Source organism: Nerophis ophidion, linkage group LG21, assembly GCF_033978795.1.
Source record: "Nerophis ophidion isolate RoL-2023_Sa linkage group LG21, RoL_Noph_v1.0, whole genome shotgun sequence".
In the NCBI taxonomy this organism is placed as follows: domain Eukaryota; kingdom Metazoa; phylum Chordata; class Actinopteri; order Syngnathiformes; family Syngnathidae; genus Nerophis; species Nerophis ophidion.
Window position 1 is genome coordinate 6177881 of NC_084631.1, and position 21620 is coordinate 6199500.

The window sequence follows — 21620 nt, forward strand, 5'->3', positions numbered from 1 at the left end:
TTCCAAAATTTAGTGGGTGTGGCTAATTTAGCGGTGCGCTTTATAGTCCGGAAAATGTGGTATATTGAAAAAAAAATGTGTTTCTTCCAATATTTAGTGGGTGCAGTTAACTTACTGGGGGGATCTATACCAGTGGTCCCCAGCCACCGGGCCGCAGAAGAATTTTTTATTCCCCCAAAAAAAAAATAATAATAATTTTTTTTTTTTTTTTAATTAAATCAACATAAAAAACACAATATACACTTACAATTAGTGCAAAAACCACAAAAACCTCCCCTTTTCATGACAAAAACGTCCCTTTTTTGTGACAAAGAAGAAGAAGAAGAAAAAAAAAAAAAGGACCACCCCCCCCGGGCCGCGGGACAAATTATTAAGCGTTGACCGGTCCGCGGATACAAAAAGGTTGGGGACCACTGATCTATAGTTTGGAAAATACGGTATATTGAAAAATATTTGTTTTTCTTCCAAAATTTAGTGGGTGTGGCTAATTTACCAATGCGCTCTATAGTAAGGAAAATACGATGTATTGAAAAATATTTTTTTCTCCCAACATGTAGTGGGTGTGGCTAATTTACCGGTGTGCTCCATAGTCCGGAATATACGGTATATTGCAATTTATTTATTTATTTTTCCAAAATTTAGTGGGTGCGGCTAATTCACCGCTGCGCTCTATGGTCTGGAAAATACGATATATTGAATTTTTTTTTTTTCTTCCAAAATTTAGTGGGTGCGGCTAATTTACCGGTGCGCTCTATAGTCCGGAATATACGGTATATTGCAATTTATTTATTTATTTTTCCAAAATTTAGTGGGTGCGGCTAATTCACCGCTGCGCTCTATGGTCTGGAAAATACGATATATTGAATTTTTTTTTTTTTTTTTTTAATATTTAGTGGGTGCGGTCAATTTACCGGTTCTCTCTATAGTCCGGAAAATACGGTGTATTGAAAAAAAACTAATTTTCTTCCAAAATTTAGTGGGTGCGGCTAATTTACGGGTGCGCTCTATAGTCCAGAATATACGGTATATTGAATTTTTTTTCTTCTTCCAATTTTTAGTGGGTGCGGCTAATTTACAAGTGCGCTAGATCTATAGTCAGGAAAATACGGAATATTGAAAATAAATGTTTTTCTTTTAATATTTAGTGGATGCGGCTAATTTACCGATGCGTGCTATGGTCTGGAAAATACTGTATATTGATTTTTTTTTCTTTTCTTCCAAAATTGAGTGGGTGCGGCTAATTTACCGGTGCGCTTTATAGTCCGGAAAATATGGTATATTGAAAAAAAAAATGTGTTTCTTCCAATATTTAGTGGGTGCAGTTAAAATACAGTATATTGAAAAATATTATTTTTCTTCCAAAATTTAGTGGGTGCAGCTAATTTACTCTCTATAGTAACGAAAATAAGTTATATTGAAAAATATTTTTTTCTCCCAACATGTAGTGGGTGCAGCTAATTTACCGGTGCGGTCTATAGTCTGGAAAATACGGCGTGTTTAAAAAAATAAAAAAGTTTCTTCCAAAATTTAGTGGGTGCGGCTAATTTACCGGTGCGCTCTATAGTCCAGAATACATGGTGTATATAAAAACTATTTGTTTTCTTCCCAAATTTTGTGGGTGTGGCTAATTTACCGGTGTGCTCTATCGACCAAAAAATACGGTAAATTGAAAAAAACATATTTTCTTCCAAAATTTAGTGGGTGCGGCTAATTTACCGATGCATGCTATTGTCCTGAAAATATGGTATATTGGAAAAAAAAGTTTTTCTTCCAAAATTTAGAGGGTGCGGCTAATTTACCAGTGCGCTCTACAGTCCAGAAAATACGGTACATTGAAAAAAAACATATTTTCTTCCAAAAGTTAGTGGGTGCACCTAATTTACCGGTGAGCTCTATGGTCTGGAAAATACTGTATGTTGAATTTATTTTTTTTTTCTTCCAAAATTTAGTGGGTGTGGTTAATTTACCAGTGCGCTCTATAGCCCAGAAAATACGGTACATTGAAAAAAAACATTTTCTTCCAAAAGTTAGTGGGTGCGGCTAATTTACCTGTGCGCTCTATGGTCTCGGAAATACGGTATATCGAAAAAAAAAAATGTTCTTCCAAAATTTAGTGGGCGTGGCTAATTTAGCGGTGCGCTTTATAGTCCGGAAAATGTGGTATATTGAAAAAAAAATGTGTTTCTTCCAATATTTAGTGGGTGCAGTTAACTTACTGGGGTGATCTATACCAGTGGTCCCCAGCCACCGGGCCGCAGAAGAATTTTTTATTCCCCCCCCAAAAAAATAATAATTTTTTTATTTTTTTTTTTTTTAATTAAATCAACATAAAAAACACAATATACACTTACAATTAGTGCAAAAACCACAAAAACATCCCATTTTCATGACAAAAACGTCCCTTTTTTGTGACAAAGAAGAAGAAGAAAAAAAAAGAAAAAAGGCCCCCCCACCCCCGGGCCGCGGGACAAATTATTAAGCGTTGACCGTTCCGCGGATACAAAAAGGTTGGGGACCACTGATCTATAGTTCGGAAAATACGGTACATTGAAAAATATTTGTTTTTCTTCCAAAATTTAGTGGGTGCAGCTAATTTACCAATGCGCTCTATAGTCCAGGAAAATACGATGTATTGAAAAATAATTTTTTCTCCCAACATGTAGTGGGTGTGGCTAATTTACCGGTGTGCTCCATAGTCCGGGAAATACGATATATTGAATTTTTATTCACAAAATCTAGTGGGTGTGGCTAATTTCCTGGTGCGCTCTATAGTCCAGAAAATACAGTATATTGAAAATAAATGTTTTTCTTCCAAAATTTAGTGGGTGCGGCTAATTTACCGGTGCGAAAATACGGTAATCTGGTGTTTACATCTCACGCGCTCCCACTCTATTGTGAAGGAGTCACTGCAGCTTAAGTCTCCTGTGCGATGCAAAGGGAAGAATTGTAAAACCGGAGCCAGAACACAAATCTAATTTGGACTCAAGAGCTCTTGACCACATCAATTCCTCCCCCAGAAAGAGGCCTGACCTTATTTAGCGCCCCTATACTCCTGGACGAGGCGTCGGTGAAGAGTTTGCTGTGCAGGAGCATGACCCTGGCGATGAGGTAGAGGCGCAGGAACATGGGCACGCTCAGCACCATGTCCAGGTCCGCCTCGGCCTGCGACGGCGCGTAGGAGAAGGCCAGCCGCGCCCGCCACTGGAACTTAAAGTCCCCGGGCACCGGGTGCACGGCGGACACCAGCAGCTCCAGGGCGATGAGCAGGACCCTTTCCATCGTCATGGCGATGCGCCAGTCGTCGGCGCCGTTGTCGATGACAAACAGCTGCGGAAAGACGGAGCGAGAAGAGGAGTCCGGTTATCAGTCAGTACACATGATGGATGATTTGAGGAACTGGGTGCTATTTTGGAACGGGGTAAATGCTTCTTAATCATCGTCCATTCAGCCTCAGTGCGAGCTCATTAGCGGGGCTCTTGTGCTCCGAGAGCCTGCAAAGTCACCGCGGCTCTTAGGCAAATAAAAAAAATAACAAGCGATCCTAATCTCGGTACTCCCCGAAAGGCCCGGACTAATTGCCGTCCTCCTCCCTGGATGTTTTCTGTCGCTAATTGCGGCGTTCGTCTTGATGCTGTTGTGAGACTCGCCGCTGCAGGGAAAGGTTTCATTACAGGGCGGCGCTGATGAGAGGCGACGGCGGCGGAAAGAGACGCGCAGGTGGGGGATAAATATAGAGACGCAAACAAAGTGGGAAACTTCACATTTCAACACAAACCGTTTGGATTTCCAACTGGAAATGACGGGGATTTGGATTGCCAATGGGTGAGAGGAGGGCAGCCCACCATATATATATGTGGACATGAATAAATGGTTTAGCTCAGTTGGTAGAGTGGCTGTACCTGCAACTTGAGGGTTGCAGGTTCAATTCCCGCTTCTGCCAACCTAGTCACTGCCGTTGTGTCCTTGGGCAAGACACTTTACCCACCTGCTTCCAGTGCCACCCACACTGGTTTGATTGTAACTTAGATATTGGGTTTCACTATGTAAAGTGCTTTGAGTCACTAGAGAAAAAGCGCTATATAAATATAATTCACTTCACTTTATAATGGGACTACAGTGGGGGCAAACAAGTATTTAGTCAGCCAGCGATTGTGCAAGTTCTCCCACTTAAAATGATGACAGAGGTCTGTAATTTTCATCATAGGTACACTTCAACTGTGAGAGACAGAATGTGGAAAAAAAAGTCCAGGAATTCACAATTTTAAAGAAATTATTTGTAAATTATGGTGGAAAATAAGTATTTTGGTCAACCAATTTAAGCTTAGCAGAAAAACAGCCCCAAAGCATGATGTTTCCATCCCCATGCTTCACAGTAGGTGTGGTGTTCTTGGGATGCAACTCAGTATTCTTCTTCCTCCAAACACCACGAGTTGAGTTTATACCAAAATGGATACATGGATGATACAGCAGAGGATTGGGAGAATGTCATGTGGTCAGAGGAAACCAAAATAGAACTTTTTGGTATAAACTCAACTCGTCGTGTTTGGAGGAATAAGAATACTGAGTTGCATCCCAAGAACACCATACCTAGAACGGTGAGCAAAAATCCCAGAACCACACGGGAGGGACCCGGTGAATAACCTGCAGAGAGCTAAAACCAAAATACACTACGCCGACAGGGAATCAAATCCTGCAGTGCCAGACGTGTCCCCCTGCTTAAGCCAGTGCATGTCCAGGCCCGTCTGAAGTTTGCCAGAGATCACATGGGAGAATGTCATGTGGTCAGATGAAACCAAAATAGAACTTTTTGGTATAAACTCAACGCGTCGTGTTTGGAGGAAGAAGAATACTGAGTTGCATCCCAAGAACACCATACCTACTGTGAAGCATGGGGGTGGAAAATCATGCTTTGGGGCTGTTTTTTCTGCTAAGGGGACAGGACGATTGATCCGTGTTAAGGAAAGAATGAATGGGGCCATGTATCGTGAGATTTTGAGCCAAAACCTCCTTACATCAGTGAGAGCTTTGAATGGTTGACCAAATACTTATTTTCCACCATCATTTACAAATAAATTCTTTAAAATTCCTACAATGTGAATTCCTGGATTTTTTTTTCCACATTCTGTCTCTCACAGTTGAAGTGTACCTATGATGAAAATTACAGACCTCTGTCATCATTTTAAGTGGGAGAACTTGCACAATCGGTGCCTGACTAAATACTTTTTTGCCCGACTTTATACATATTTAGACATGAATAAACACTTTATAATGGGACTCTCTGTCCATATCGTGACTCTCTGCTTATTAACATACCTCATATTTGTCTGCCAGAGAATAAGATGAAGTGGCAACTTGGCATCTCTCTCTCTATATATATATATTGCCAAAAGTATTAGGCCACCCATCCAAATGATGAAAATAAGGTGTCCTAATCACTTGGCCCGGTGTATAAAAACAAGCACCTAGGCATTGTGAAAGAATGGACCGCGCTCAGTGATTTCCAGCGTGGAACTGTCATAGGATGCCACCTGTGCAACAAATCCTGTCGTGAAATTCCCTCGCGTCTAAATATTCCAAAGTCAACTTTATTATAAGAAAAGTCAAGAGTTTGGGAACAACAGCAACTCAGCCACCAAGTGTTTGATAGCCATGTAGACTGACAGAGAGGGGTCAAAGGATTCTGAAGCGCGTAGTGCTAAGACTTTCTGCATAGTCAGTTGCTACAGAGCCTTATGACCTTCCAATTAGCCCACGTACAGTATGCAGAGAGCTTCATGAAATGGGTTTCCATGGCCGAGCAGCTGCATCTAAGCCATACATCACCAAGTTCAATGCAAAGCGTTGGATAAAGTGGTGTAAAGCACGTCGCTACTGGACTCTAGAGCAGTTCTCTGGAGTATTGAATTACACTTTTCAAAGCGCTTTGAGTACCTTGAAGGTAGAAAAGCGCTATACAAGTACAACCCATTTATTTATTTATTTTCCATCTGGCAATCAGATGGACCAGTCTGGGTTTGGAGGTTCCCAGGAGAACGCTACATTTCGGACTGCAGGATGCCGAGTGTCAAATTTAGTGAAGGAAGAATTATGGTGTGGGGTTGGGTTTTCAGGAATTGGGCTTGGCCCCTTATTTGCAGTGAAAGGAACTTTGAATGCTCCAGGATACCAAAACATTTTGGACGAATCCATGCTTCCAACCTTGTGGGAACAGTTTGCAGCGGGCCAACATGACTGTGCACCATTGCACAATACAAGGTCCCTAAAGACATGGATGGCAGAGTCTGGTGTGGATGAACTTGACTGGCCTGCACAGAGTCCTGACCTGAACCCGATAAAACACCTTTGGGGATGAATTAGAACGGAGACCGAGAGCCAGGCCTTTTTGACCAACATCAGTGTGTGACCTCACCAATGTGCTTTTGGAAGAATGGTGGAAAATTCCTATAAACACACTCTTCCAACATGACTGTGCACCAGTGCACGAAGCAAGGTCCATAAAGAAATGGGTGGTGTGGATGAACTTGACTGGCCTGCACAGAGTCCTGACCTGACACCTTTGGGATGAATAAGAGCCAGCAGCGATAGCGATTCGGACCGAGAAAGCGACGATTTCCCCATTAATTTGAGTGAGGATGAAAGATTCGTGGATGACGAAAGTGAGAGTGAAGGACTAGAAAAAAAAAAAGACAGGGCACTAGGAGCGATTCAGATGCTATTAGACAAATTTACTAGGATAATTCTGGAAAATCCTTTATCTGCTTATTGTGTTACGTGTGTTTTAGTGAGATTATATGGTCGTACATGTACAACATGAATGTCGGCCCCGCACCTTACTTCAGTCGACGGGTGGTGGCGATGCCCATCTCTGCCCTTCGCAAGGGACCCTCTTTGAAACACGATCTTACGAAATGATCGCTGCATAATACACTGTACTTTGTGTGTGTGGTCCAATCCAACCGTGTTCCCTTGACCGTTCTGTTCCATAGTAAACCTTGACTGTCATCTTTCGGGAATGTAAACAATGAAACACCGGCTGTGTTTGTGTTGCTAAAGGCGGCCGCAATACACCGCTTCCCACCTACAGCTTTCTTCTTTGACGTCTCCATTATTCATTGAACAAATTGCAAAAGATTCAGCAACACAGATGTCCATAATACTGTGGAATTATGCGATGAAAACAGACGACTTATAGCTGGGAACGGTGCTGGAACAAAATGTCCTCTACAATGCGTGACGTCAGTAGTTAAAGTTAAAGGCCTACTGACATGAGATTTTCTTATTTAAACGGGGATACCTGTACAACCTGAAGGTCGGCCCCGCACCTTTCTTCAGCACCAGTCGACGGGTGGTGGCGATGCCCATCTCTGCCCTTCGCAAGGGACCATCTTCGAAACACGATCTTACGAAATGATCGCTGTGTAATACACTGTACTTTGTGTGTGTGGTCCAATCCAACCGTGTTCCCTTGACACCTCTGTTCCATAGTAAAGTTTGACTGTCATCTTTCGGGAATGTAAACAATGAAACACCGGCTGTGTTTGTGTTGCTAAAGGCGGCCGCAATACACCGCTTCCCACCTACAGCTTTCTTCTTTGACGTCTCCATTATTCATTGAACAAATTGCAAAAGATTCAGCAACACAGATGTCCATAATACTGTGGAATTATGCCATGAAAACAGACGACTTATAGCTGGGGACGATGCTGGAACAAAATGTCCTCTACAATGCGTGACGTCAGTAGTTAAAGTTAAAGGCCTACTGAAATGAGATTTTCTTATTTAAACGGGGATAGCAGGTCCATTCTATGTGTCATACTTGATCATTTCTCGATATTGCCATATTTTTGCTGAAAGGATTTAGTAGAGAACATCGATGATAAAGTTCGCAACTTTTGGTCGCTAATAAAAAAGCCTCGCCTGTACCGGAAGTAGCAGACGATATGCACGTGACGTCACGGGTTGTGGAGCTCCTCACATCCTCACATTGTTTACAATCATGGCCACCAGCAGCGATAGCGATTTGGACCGAGAAAGCGACAATTTCCCCATTAATTTGAGCGAGGATGAAAGATTCGTGGATGAGGAAAGTGAGAGTGAAGGACTACAAAAAAAAAAACAGGGCACTAGGAGCGATTCAGATGTTATTAGACAAATTTACAAGGATTATTCTGGAAAATCCCTTATCTGCTTATTGTGTTACTAGTGTTTTAGTGGGATTATATGGTCGTACATGTACAACCTGAAGGTCGGCCCCGCACCTTTCTTCAGCACCAGTTGACGGGTGGTGGCGATGCCCATCTCTGCCCTTCGCAAGGGACCCTCTTCGAAACACGATCTTTCTAAATGATCGCTGCACATTACACTGTACTTTGTGTGTGTGGTCCAATCCAACCGTGTTCCCTTGACATCTCTGTTCCATAGTAAAGCTTGACTGTCATCTTTCGGGAATGTAAACAATGAAACACCGGCTGTGTTTGTGTTGCTAAAGGTGGCCGCAATACACCGCTTCCCACCTACAGCTTTCTTCTTTGACGTCTCCATTATTCATTGAACAAATTGACACAGACGTCCATAATACTGTGGAATTATGCGACGTCACGCATCATCATACCGCGACGTTTTAGCATGATACTTCCGCGCCAAATTTAAAATTGCAATTTAGTAAACTAAAAAGGCCGTATTGGCATGTGTTGCAATGTTAATATTTCATCATTGATATATAAACTATCAGACTGCGTGGTCGCTAGTAGGATGAAGAACGAAGAGGAACACTTCTGTACTGGGAATAAAGCGAGAAGGACTTCCCCTCTTGTAAATGAGCCAGGATGGAAAAAGAAAAAAAAAAAAAGCCGCCGCTCTTTATCACACGACACATCTCGAGGGGTTTAGAGCCCCGCACAAGCATGTCTTTAAGAAAACAAATTAAAGCGGATGTCATTGAAAAAAAGCGAGGGGTTGCGCGCTAATGACGAGGGCCAAATCCTTGCCGTGGCCCCCCAGGGATGCACGCGGCATACATTGCAGCATCTGCCCACAGCTGGCTCAGCAGGTTGCATGTGTTCTCCTGCCCTGGCGACACATGTCTGCAGCATGTGTGCGCCCGTGGAGCCAAAAGGGGGGGGAAGCAATCAAGCGAGCCAAGGGTCAAACGCTAGATTGTTGTTTTTTTTGTTTTTTTTATCTGGCAAACAAGCATGCCCGAGTCGGTGTGCGCGTGAGCGTGTGCAGACCCTGCCTCGTCATGGTGACGGTTGCCACGGCGACAACATCAAAGAGCAGCCAAGCTTAATTAGGATCCCCCAGCGAGAGCAGCAGGAAGACGGCGGCGGGAGAGAGCGAATCGAGAGAGGACGCGTTGAGAGTGGAGGCAAGAAGAACGAGAGAGGGTATTCACGTTGTTTGAGCGCGGGTGTCACATTCTGGGGTTGGCTCAGTCCCTTTTTGGAGATGGCCGATACAAGATTAGCAGCAATGAATGGCCCCTCACAAACACACAAACAGGTTATCATTTGGAATGGGGGCCAAGTTTTTGATCATCACTTGTGGGGACCACCCTTTCTACAGCTTGTGGAGGCATAAAGAAAAATTAGGTAAACTGGCTGATACACGTCTTTAAATCTTCTGGATTGATGAAGTGTTGATCATTCTCACTAGGGACTGTTGCGTTGCGACCAGATGTTTTAAGTTGCTGGTCAATCCCAAGTTCTTTTGATGACACATAAACTGAGTTTAAATGATCACCCAGAACAGAATAGGTATTTTGCAATTTATTCCAAAGCTTTGGAGAGACCAACCTAAAAAAACAACACATTCAATTTGTGTCGCCTATCCATCCATTTTCTACCGCTTATTCCCTTTTGGGGTCGCGGGGGGCGCTGGCGCCTATCTCAGCTACAATCGGGCGGAAGGCGGGGTACACCCTGGACAAGTCGCCACCTCATCGCAGGGCCAACACAGATAGACAGACAACATTCACACTCACATTCACACACTAGGGCCAATTTAGTGTTGCCAATCAACCTATCCCCTAGTTGATCTGAAAACCTTACGGAAGCGCTGTCTTCTTCAATATCTACCTCGCCCCCACCCACCGGAACGAATACACATGTCTATTGTCCTCCTTAGCTGGGCACAGGAAAAGGTAAGAAAGAGAGTATTGCTACTCCTTACATTCCTAAAGCCAAAGTGAACACACACAGTTTACTAGCGGACAAACAAAGAGAGAACAAATTAAAAAACACTAGCTGTTTTCAAATAGGACTATGAATATAAAAAAGTGACTCTTGATTGGCAACACTAAATTGGCCCTAGTGTGTGAATGTGAGTGTGGATGTTGTCTGTCTATCTGTGTTGGCCCTGCGATGAGGTGGCGACTTGTCCAGGGTGTACCCCGCCTTCCGCCCGATTGTAGCTGAGATAGGCGCCAGCGCCCCCCGCGACCCCGAAAGGGAATAAGCGGTATAAAATGGATGGATGGATGGACTCTAGCAGGTGTAAATATATATCTCCGTCAGGACCCTGAGGAAAAAGAGTTTATATGGTTCATGGGGACCAAATTTAAATATTTTTGCATAATTCACACAACTTTGTACGTGACTACTGAGAACCATTAAAAAAAAAAAAAAAAAAAGTGATTAACTATACACGGAAGAAGTGTGAGCAGAGCAGCGAGTGCAGTACCAGCCACGGCCCGATGAGGGGGCCCCTGTGCAAATGTCTCGCACTCAAACTAACTCTCTTAACTAGGACTATGGTGCAGTTTCCTGCGTGGATCGTTTTCCCGAGATGCAAAAGAAGTGGTTTGGACATGGCGTGAAGGTAAATACATGATTTCATCTTTTACTCAAAAAGGACCAAAGAAAAGGTGCGCACAAGGCGGAGGCAAAAACAACTTAGGACATGAAACATGAACTAAACTTTGGCTTGAATAACAAAGAAAACTTACGTGGCAAGACAAGAGCAGCATGAATCAAGCATGAATAATGAGCATGAGAATGCTATTCGATGTCAGGAGTATCTATGACAATAAATAGAGCAGGAGTGATGACTGCCTGGCAACGACAAGCTTAAATAATAAAGTTTTGATTAACACAGGTGGGCGAGTCCAAACAAATGAGGCAGGTGAAACTAATGAGTTGACGTGGTCACTGAAACAATAGAGCGTAAACAGAAACTAAAAGAGTCCAAAAACCAAACAGAATGTATAGCCAAACAAAACACGATCAAAAGACATGAGACTAACCAGTGAACATGTTTTGTGGGCCAAAGCTTAAAAATCATTTTGGCATTTTCAGAACTGATCTGACTATCATTTAAAAAGGCTTTTAAAAAGGACCTGTTTTTTGTCCCCATACCGCCAGAGGTCCCCTAAAGGTGACTGTGTAAACAGAGCAAAGTAAGCATTACCACAACACACACACACACACACACACACACACACACACACACGACAGCCCAAATTGCACACATCTGGACATTTATGCAGTTTTGTCTGTAGGGGGCGCCACTGAGTAAATCAGTTGCAGGGCCGGAAGGTAATGCACAAGTACTGGGCGATACGGCTGACGATTGTATCACGATAAAAGTGTTTTGTATCGGTTGATATTGATAATTATTGATATATTTTATTCCTTTTTTTTTGGACTATTCAATCTGTGTTGGCCCTGTGATGAGGTGGCGACTTGTCCAGGGTGTACCCTGCCTTCCGCCCGATTGTAGCTGAGATAGGCGCCAGCGCCCCCCGCGACCCTGAAAGGGAATAAGCGGTAGAAAATGGATGGATGGATGGATAGTCCATTTTTTTTCAACCTTTATTTTGAGCCAAGGCACATTTTTTTGCGTTGAAAAAAATCCGGAGTCCCACCGCCAGCAGAACTCATTAAAAAACAAAACTCAGTTGACAGCAAAAAATTGTTGTCACAATTGTTGGATATGACTTTAAACCATAACCAAACATGCATGACTATAGCTCTTGTCTCAAAGTAGGTGTACTGTCACCACCTGTCACATCACGCCCTGACTTATTTTGAGTTTTTGGCCATTTTCCTGTGCGTAGTGTTTTAGTTCTTGTCTTGCGCTTCTTTTATGTTGGCTTTTTCTATTTTTTTTTGGTATTTTCCTGTATCAGTTTCATGTCTTCCTTTGAGCGATATTTCCCACATCAACTTTGTTTTAGCAATCAAGAATATTTGATCCCCGGGTTGGGTAGGAGACCCTGCCCCAAGTGGAGGAGTTCAAGTACCTAGGAGTCTTGTTCACGAGTGGGGGAAGAGTGGATCGTGAGATCGACAGGCGGATCGGTGCGGCGTCTTCAGTAATGCGGACGTTGTACCGATCCGTTGTGGTGAAGAAGGAGCTGAGCCGGAAGGCAAAGCTCTCAATTTACCGGTCGATCTACGTTCCCATCCTCACCTATGGTCATGAGCTTTGGGTCATGACCGAAAGGATAAGATCACGGGTACAAGCGGCCCAAATGAGTTTGGGTCTCTCCCTTAGAGATAGGGTGAGAAGCTCTGCCATCCGGGAGGAACTCAACGTAAAGCCGCTACTCCTCCACATCGAGAGGAGCCAGATGAGGTGGTTCGGGCATCTGGTCAGGATGCCACCCGAACGCCTCCCTAGGGAGGTGTTTAGGGCACGTCCAACCGGTAGGAGGCCACGGGGAAGACCCAGGACACATTGGGAAGACTATGTCTCCCGGCTGGCCTGGGAACGCCTCAGAATCCCACAGGAGGAACTGGACGAAATGGCTGGGGAGAGGGAAGTCTGGGCTTCCCTGCTTAGCCTGCTGCCCCCGCGACCTGATCTCGGATAAGCGGAAGAAGATGGATGGATGAATATTTCAGTTGTTTTTATCCTTCTTTGTGGGGACATTGTTGATTGTCATGTCATGTTCGGATGTACTTTGTGGACGCCGTCTTTACGCCACAGTAAGTTTTTGCTGTCGTCCAGCATTCTGTTTTCGTTTGCTTTGTAGTCAGTTCAGTTTTAGTTTCGGTCTGCATAGCCTTCCTTAAACTTCAATGCCTTTTCTTAGGGGAACTCACCTATTGTTTATTTTTGCTTTAAGCATTAGACACCTTTCTACCTGCACGCTACCTCCCGCTGTTTCCGACATCTACAAAGCAATTAGCTACCGGCTGCCACCTACTGATATGGAAAAGTATTACACGGTTAGCATCGATTAGCATGCCGTGCTAATCGATACACATTCTACTTGAATCCGTCCCTGATCGTGTTGTTACACCCTCGGACAACACACCGTCGAGGTATGGAAAACAGTCGAAAAAACGGAAATTTCTCATTTGTATACTCTAGCCTTTAAATAGACTCCCTTTTTAGACCAGTTGATCTGCCGTTTCTTTTCTTTTTCTCCTATGTCCCACTCTCCCTTGTGGAGGGGGTCCGGTCCGATCCGGTGGCCATGTACTGCTTGCCTGTGTATCGGCTGGGGACATCTCTGCGCTGCTGATCCGCCTCCGCTTGGGATGGTTTCCTGCTGGCTCCGCTGTGAACGGGACTCTCGCTGCTGTGTTGGATCCGCTTTGGACTGGACTCTCGCGACTGTGTTGGATCCATTATGGATTGAACTTTCACAGTATCATGTTAGACCCGCTCGACATCCATTGCTTTCCTCCTCTCCAAGGTTCTCATAGTCATCATTGTCACCGACGTCCCACTGGGTGTGAGTTTTCCTTGCCCTTATGTGGGCCTACCGAGGATGTCGTAGTGGTTTGTGCAGCCCTTTGAGACACTAGTGATTTAGGGCTATATAAGTAAACATTGATTGATTGATGGATTGAAATGTTATTATAATACTGCCAAAATTCTTAGTTTTTCTTTTGAAATTGTAGCCTTTTTCTTGTGAAATTCCAACTCATTTTTCACAACAAGCCTTTTTTATACGTGCATAGTATGTATATACCTTATTTCCTTGAATTGCCGCCGAGGCACCAATTAATTTAAAACCTCTTCTCACTCCGGCGTTTACCAAAGGCATGTGGTACATTTAGGTAAAAGTACTCATCTCCGTAATATCGCTAAAATTCGCTTCATGTTGTCCACTAAAGACGCCGAGATCATTATCCATGCGTTTGTTACGTCTCGCCTCGACTACTGTAACGTATTATTGTCGGGTCTCCCCATGTCTAGCATTAAAAGATTACAGTTGGTACAAAATGCGGCTGCTAGACTTTTGACAAGAACAAGAAAGTTTGATCACATTACGCCTGTACTGTATATATCTTTATATACATATATACATACATATATACCTGTACTGGCTCACCTGCACTGGCTTCCTGTGCACTTAAGATGTGACTTTAAGGTTTTACTACTTACGTATAAAATACTACACGGTCTAGCTCCAGCCTATCTTGCCGATTGTATTGTACCATATGTCCCGGCAAGAAATCTGCATTCAAAAGACTCCGGCTTATTAGTGATTCCTAGAGCCCAAAAAAAGTCTGCGGGCTATAGAGCGTTTTCCGTTGGGGCTCCAGTACTCTGGAATGCCCTCCCGGTAACAGTTCGAGATGCTACCTCAGTAGAAGCATTCAAGTCTCACCTTAAAACTCATCTGTATACTCTAGCCTTTAAATAGACCTCCTTTTTAGACCAGTTGATCTGCCGCTTCTTTTCTTTCTCCTATGTCTCCCCCTCCCTTGTGGAGGGGGTCCGGTCCGATGACCATGGATGAAGTACTGGCTGTCCAGAGTCGAGACCCAGGATGGACCGCTCGCCTGTATCGATTGGGGACATCTCTACGCCACTGATCCGCCTCCGCTTGAGATGGTTTCCTGTGGACGGGACTCTCGCTGCTGTCTTGGATCCGCTTTGAACTGAACTCTCGCGGCTGTGTTGGAGCCACTATGGATTGAACTTTCACAGTATCATGTTAGACCCGCTCGACATCCATTGCTTTCGGTCCCCTAGAGGGGGGAGGGGTTGCCCACATCTGAGGTCCTCTCCAAGGTTTCTCATAGTCAGCATTGTCACTGGCGTCCCACTGGATGTGAATTCTCCCTGCCCACTGGGTGTGAGTTTTCCTTGCCCTTTTGTGGGTTCTTCCGAGGATGTTGTAGTCGTAATGATTTGTGCAGTCCTTTGAGACATTTGTGATTTGGGGCTATATAAATAAACATTGATTGATTGATTGATAATATCGAAATAATTTTGGTACCGGTATCGATACAGTATTGATATTGTTTTATTGTCCAGTCGTAGTATTTAAAAAAAAAAAATCGCCACGAGCCAAATGGCCCACGCTGCACTTTGGACACCCCTGCTTATTATATAAAGCTGATTTATTTGGCCTCAGCCTGCCGGTAAGAATAAAGTATTAGACTTGATTATGATGTATGTGCAGCCTTAATTGGACAGCTTTTATCCATTTATCTCTTTGCCCACTTGACACCTCCTCGCACAAGAGAGAGAGAGAGAACGAAAAAAAAGAATGAGGTGTTCCAGATTTCGCCACGAGGAAGGGATGAATAATTAAATTCCATTAGGGAAGTCATCTGTCAATGGCGAGTGACTGAGTGCCACGCTGGCCCTGACATGACCAAGATGGGAGGTGAGGGTGGTTTTTCCGAAGTGCGCGGAGAGTTTCCAACGCTCACAAGTCGCACCGGGAGGGACGTCTCGGGTGTCAGCCCCCAAAAAGGGAAAAATGAGAAAAACCGCCCGTCTTTTGTTGTTATTGTTTTTTTCTCTCCACTTTGACACAATGTGGCAGTGCAGGGCAGAGGGCGAGCCGCAAGGAGGGCAAAGCAAAAAAAAAAAACACAAAGGCAAAAAGACATACTAGAGATGGGCGGATAGGCAATTATATCATCCGCAACCGCATCCACCAAAGTCGTCATCCACCCGAACCAACATTTTATCAGAACCGCCCGCCAACCGCCCGCTGAAATACATCAGAGGTCGGCCACCTTTACCACTCACAGAGCTATTTAAACCCGTTTCACAGAGTAATGGAGACAATGGGAGCCGCTAACGTTCTCGCGTTCATCCTGATGACAAGAATAAGGGTGTGCTGTGAAGCCATTGCCTTCGACACCTTCAACAACATGTACGAACCGATTGTTGGTCCGTCAACATGTGTGCAGCTTCTGCAATCACACGTACAAGATTAAAAGGCATACTGGGTGATACAGAGTACACTGATGGTTGTGATATAAACAACTTTAACACTTACTAATATGCGCCACACTGTGAAGCCACACCAAACAAGATTGACAAACACATTTCGGGAGAACATCCTCACAGCAACACAAGATAAACGCAACACAACAAATACCCAGAATCCTTTGTATCCGTGACACATCCTGAATATATTATACACCCCCGCGCCCCCAACCCCACCCACCTTACCGAATCACGGTCAGAGGGGGGGGGGGAAGTCTCATGGATACAAAGGATTCTGGGTATTTGTTGTGTTGCATTTATGTTGTGTTACTGTGAGGATGTTCTCCCGAAATGTGTTTGTCAATCTTGTTTGGTGTGGCTTTACAGCGTGGCGCATATTAGTAATTGTTAAAGTTGTTTATATCACTACCATTAGTGTACTCTGTGTCACCCAGTATGCCTTGCAGTCGTGTGCGTGTCGCTGCGGAAGCCACACACAACATGTTACTGGACTGACACAGCTGGACTTCACAGCCCGCCCTAATACTTATTAACTGGGTGACTGCCAGCAGTCATTCTAGAGAATATTAGCGTCTCCTATTGTCTTCTTTGCTTTGTAACACGGGTCTTAAATGGCTCTTTGAATGGCAAAGGATACCGATCCCAGAACCATGTATATCAAATATTTCTGGATAGTTCAACCGCCACCCGCCCGAATCTAATTAAAATCTATTTTTTCATCATGTCACCCGCCCGACCCGCGGTTTATCCGCGGACTCCACGGATGAGGCCGCAAACCGCGCATCTCTAATACATACACACAATTATTCATACCATTCACTATATCGCCAATAGTGTTTGGCCACCTGCCTTGACTCACATAAGAACTAGAAGTGCCATCCCATTCCTAACCCATAGGGTTCAATATGATGTCGGCGCACCTTTTGCAGCTATTACAGCTTCAACTCTACTGGGAAGGCTGTCCACAAGGTTGCGGAGTGTATTTATCGGAATTTTCCACCATTCTTCCAAAAGCGCATTGGTGAGGTCACACACTGATGTTGGCCGAGAAAGCCTGGCTCTAATTCATCCCAAAGGTGTTCTAATCGGGTTCAGGTCAGGACTCTGTGCAGGTCAGTCAAGTTCATCCACACCACCCATTTCTTTATGGACCTTGCTTTGTGCACTGGTGCACAGTCATGTTGAAACCAAAAAGTTCTATTTTGGTTTCATCTGACCACATGACATTCTCCCAATCCTCCGCTGTATCATCCATGTATCCATTTTGGTATAAACTCAACTTGTCGTGTTTGGAGGAAGAAGAATACTGAGTTGCATCCCAAGAACACCACACCTACTGTGAAGCATGGGGGTGGAAACATCATGCTTTGGGTCTGTTTTTCTGCTAAGGGGACAGGACGATTGATCCGTGTTGAGGAAAGAATGAATGGGGCCATGTATCGTGAGACTTTGAGCCGAAACCTCCTTCCATCAGTGAGAGCTTTGAATGGTTGACCAAATACTTATTTTCCACCATAATTTACTAATAAATTCTTAAAAATTCCTACAATGTGAATTCCTGGATGAAAATTACAGACCTCTGTCATCATTTTAAGTGGGAGAACTTGCACAATCGGTGGCTGACTAAATACTTTTGTGCCCCACTCTACATACACTCATGCATATAATCACGTTTCATCAAACATGTATCAACGTTGTTGCCCTCGGAGAAACTGGGTAACACACGGCACACTGACTGATTGATTGATTGATTGATACTTTTATTAGTAGATTGCACAGTACAGTACATATTCCGTACAATTGACCACTAAATGGTAACACCCCAATAAGTTTTTCAACTTGTTTAAGTCGGGGTCCACGTTAATCAATTCATGGTACAACAAAACTTAACCTATTTTACTATAACAATCTACAAGGTTAATATAGTTGGCTTCTCTTTCTTCCCCTCCATTTATCTGCTTTATTTTGTATATCAAGTTATCATTACATATATGTATTGTTGCATTTGAAACAATTATATTGTTGATAACAGAGGTAATTATTGGTATCATTCATTATCAATATTTGTATTTGTATATGTATTGCTCCATTTGTACTGTAATAATGTTCATTGTCATTTCTGTATTATTTATTTCACTAACTGCTTCTTTGTTATCACTTTAACCATCATATTTGTACACATCCTATTTGCTGATGTTGTTCTGTGTCAAAACTTGGACTCTGGTGCAGCTTTCTGCGTGGATCGTATTCCCGAGATGCAAATGAACAGGACCAGACATGGCGTGAAGGTAAATACATGTTTTTTAAATTTTTACTATAAAAAAAGTGTAAAAACAAAAGGCGCTGGCAGCGGAGGCTCAATAAAACTAGCACTTTGACATAAACTATGGGCATGAAACAAAAGAAACTAACTGTGGCATTAATAAACAAAAACGTACTTGCGGTGACGTGAGCAGGGCAGCATGGACTGTGACATTGCATGAAACAAGCAGCGTGCGCTAATCATGAAACAGAGTGATGACGCCAGGACGACCAACTGAAAAATGACGGGCTTAAATAGTCTCTGTGATTACAAACAGGTGCGTGAGTCCAACGCGTGAGACAGGTGAAACTAATACGTTGACATGGTGACCAAACAAGGGAGCGTAAAAACAGGAACTAATAGAGTCTTGAAGTAACAGAAGATAACTAAACCGAACATGATCACAAGACGTGACATTCTGTTGTTGTTGTTGTTATTGTTGTTGTCCCCATATTTTCCCCCCACTGTCTTCCTTTTTTCCCCCTCTTTCTATCCCCTCCTGCAGCAAATAGTAGTGTGTTAGATGTAAATATAAACGAAATACAATGATTTGCAAATCCTTTTCAACCCATATTCAGTTGAATGCACTACAAAGACAAGAAATTTGGTGTTCAAACTCATAAAAAAATTTTTTTTGTGCAAATAACGATTAACATAGAATTTCATGGCTGGAACACATGTCAAAGTATTTGGGAAAGGGCATGTTCACCACTGTTTCACATCATCTTTTCTTTTAACAACACTCAATAAACGTTTGGGAACTGAGGAAACTAATTGTTGAAGCTTTGAAACTGGAATTCTTTCCCATTCTTGTTTTATGTAGAGCTTCAGTCGTTCAACAGTCCGGGGTCTCCGCTGTCGTATTTTACGCTTCATAATGTGCCACACATTTTTGACAGGAGACAGGTCTGGACTGTAGGCGGGCCAAGAAAGTACCCGCACTCTTTTTTTTACGAAGCCACACTGTTGTACCACATGCTGAATGTGGCTTGAAATTGTTTTGCTGAAATAAGCAGGGGCGTCCATGAAAAAGACGGCGCTTAGATGGCAACATATGTTGTTCCAAAACCTGTATGTACCTTTCAGCATTAATGGCGCCTTCACAGATGTATAACTTACCCATGCCTTGGGCACTAATGCACCCCCATACCATCACAGATGCTGGCTTTTTAACTTTGCGTCTAACAGTCTGGATGGTTCGCTTCCCCTTTGGTCCGGATGACACGATGTCGAATATTTCCAAAAACAATTTGAAATGTGGACTCGTCAGACCACAGAGCACTTTTCCACTTTGTATCAGTCCATCTTAGATTATCTCGGGCCCATAGAAGCCGGCGGCGTTTCTGGATGTTGTTGATAAAGGGCTTTCGCTTTGCATAGTAGAGCTTTAACTTGCACTTACAGATGTAGCGACGAACTGTATTTAGTGACAGTGGTTTTCTGAAGTGTTCCTGAGCCCATGTGGTGATATCCTTTAGAGATTGATGTCGGTTTTTGATACAGGGATCGAAGATCACGGTCATTCAATGTTGGTTTCTGGCCATGCCGCTTACGTGGAGTGATTTCTCCAGATTCTCTGAACCTTTTGATGATATTATGGACCGTAGATGTTGAAATCCCTAAATTTCTTGCAATTGCACTTCGAGAAACGTTGTTCTTAAACTGTTTGCTCACGCAGATGTGGACAAAGGGGTGTACCTCGCCCCATCTTTTCTTGTGAAAGACTGAGCATTTTTTGGTAAGCTGTTTTTATACCCAATCATTGCACCCACCTGTTCCCAATTAGCCTGCACACCTGTGGGGTGTTCCAAATAAGTGTTTGATGAGCATTCCTCAACTTTATCAGTATTTATTGCCACCTTTCCCAACTTCTTTGTCACGTGTTGCTGGCATCAAATTCTAAAGTTAATGATAATTTGCAACAACAAAAAAATGTTTATCAGTTTGAACATCAAATATGTTGTCTTTGTAGCATATTCAACTGAATATGGGTTGAAAAGGATTTGCAAATCATTGTATTCTGTTTATATTTACATCTAACACAATTTCCCTCATATGGAAACAGGGTTTGTGACTTCAACAATATGATTTGCCAGAGAAGCTGGACAGGACAAAAATAAATAAATACATAAAATTGTCCGTCTTTTCCTCCACCGCCGCCAGAGCGGCATGGAGGCCCTGCAGCCTGCAACGTCGCGGGCTAATCAGGTTAAAGCCCTCCTGGCACGTGTGTGTGTGTGTTGTGTGTGTGTGTGTGTGTGTGTGTGTGTGTGTGTGTGTGTGTGTGTGTGTGTGTGTGTGTGTGTGTGTGTGTGTGTGTGTGTCATCACGGAGCCAGATGTGCGACGCCGGACACAATCTGCCAGGGCGCAAGCGCGAGGCACGCGGAACACACCCAGAAGGTCTCGACAAGTAGCGACTCCGAGAAGAACGAGTGAGGGGAAGAAAGAAAAAAAAAAGATACGAGCAAATGTGCCGCGGGCTGGTGTTTCCCAAAGGAGGGGGGAGGACGTGTGTAATCACCAACACACGCACGCACGGTCACACCACTGGGAATGTCTGCGTCCTGCAGCGTGGACATCACCTGAACAGGTGCGGGGAATACTGGAGCACAACACCCGAGTACATAGTGAAGGCGGTGGAGGAGGAATGCTTCACAAATTGTGGTTCGCTTTGTGTACGTTATAAGGTTGTACGATATACCGGTATTACAAACCCCGTTTCCATATGAGTTGGGAAATTGTGTTAGATGTAAATATAAACAGAATACAATGATTTGCTAATCATTTTCAACCAATATTCAGTCCATAATATATTTAAAAGGTTCAGAGAATCTGGAGAAATCACTCCACGTAAGCGGCATGGCCAGAAACCAACATTGAATGACCGTGACCTTCGATCCCTGACGGCACTGTATAAAAAACCGACATCAATCTTGAAAGGATATCACCACATGGGCTCAGGAACACTCCAGAAAACCACTGTCACTAAGTACAGTTCGTCGTTACATCTGTAAGTGCAAGTTAAAACTCTACTATGCAAAGCGAAAGCCATTTATCAACAACATCCAGAAACGCCACCGGCTTCTCTGGGCCCGAGATAATCTAATATGGACTGATGCAAAGTGGAAAAGTGTTCTGTGGTCTGACGAGTCCACATTTCAAATTGT

The 21620-nt window shown here is 43.6% G+C and overlaps 1 protein-coding gene across 1 annotated transcript in view; it reads right to left on the reverse strand.

Moving 5' to 3' along the window:
* Nucleotides 1-21620, reverse strand: part of kcnn3 (potassium intermediate/small conductance calcium-activated channel, subfamily N, member 3) — a 281514-nt gene that overhangs the window by 97749 nt on the left and 162145 nt on the right. Inside the window, exon 4 of the mRNA XM_061881689.1 lies at nucleotides 3031-3327. Within this exon, the coding sequence (XP_061737673.1) occupies nucleotides 3031-3327 (297 nt within the window). The remainder of the gene's footprint in view (nucleotides 1-3030; nucleotides 3328-21620) is intronic.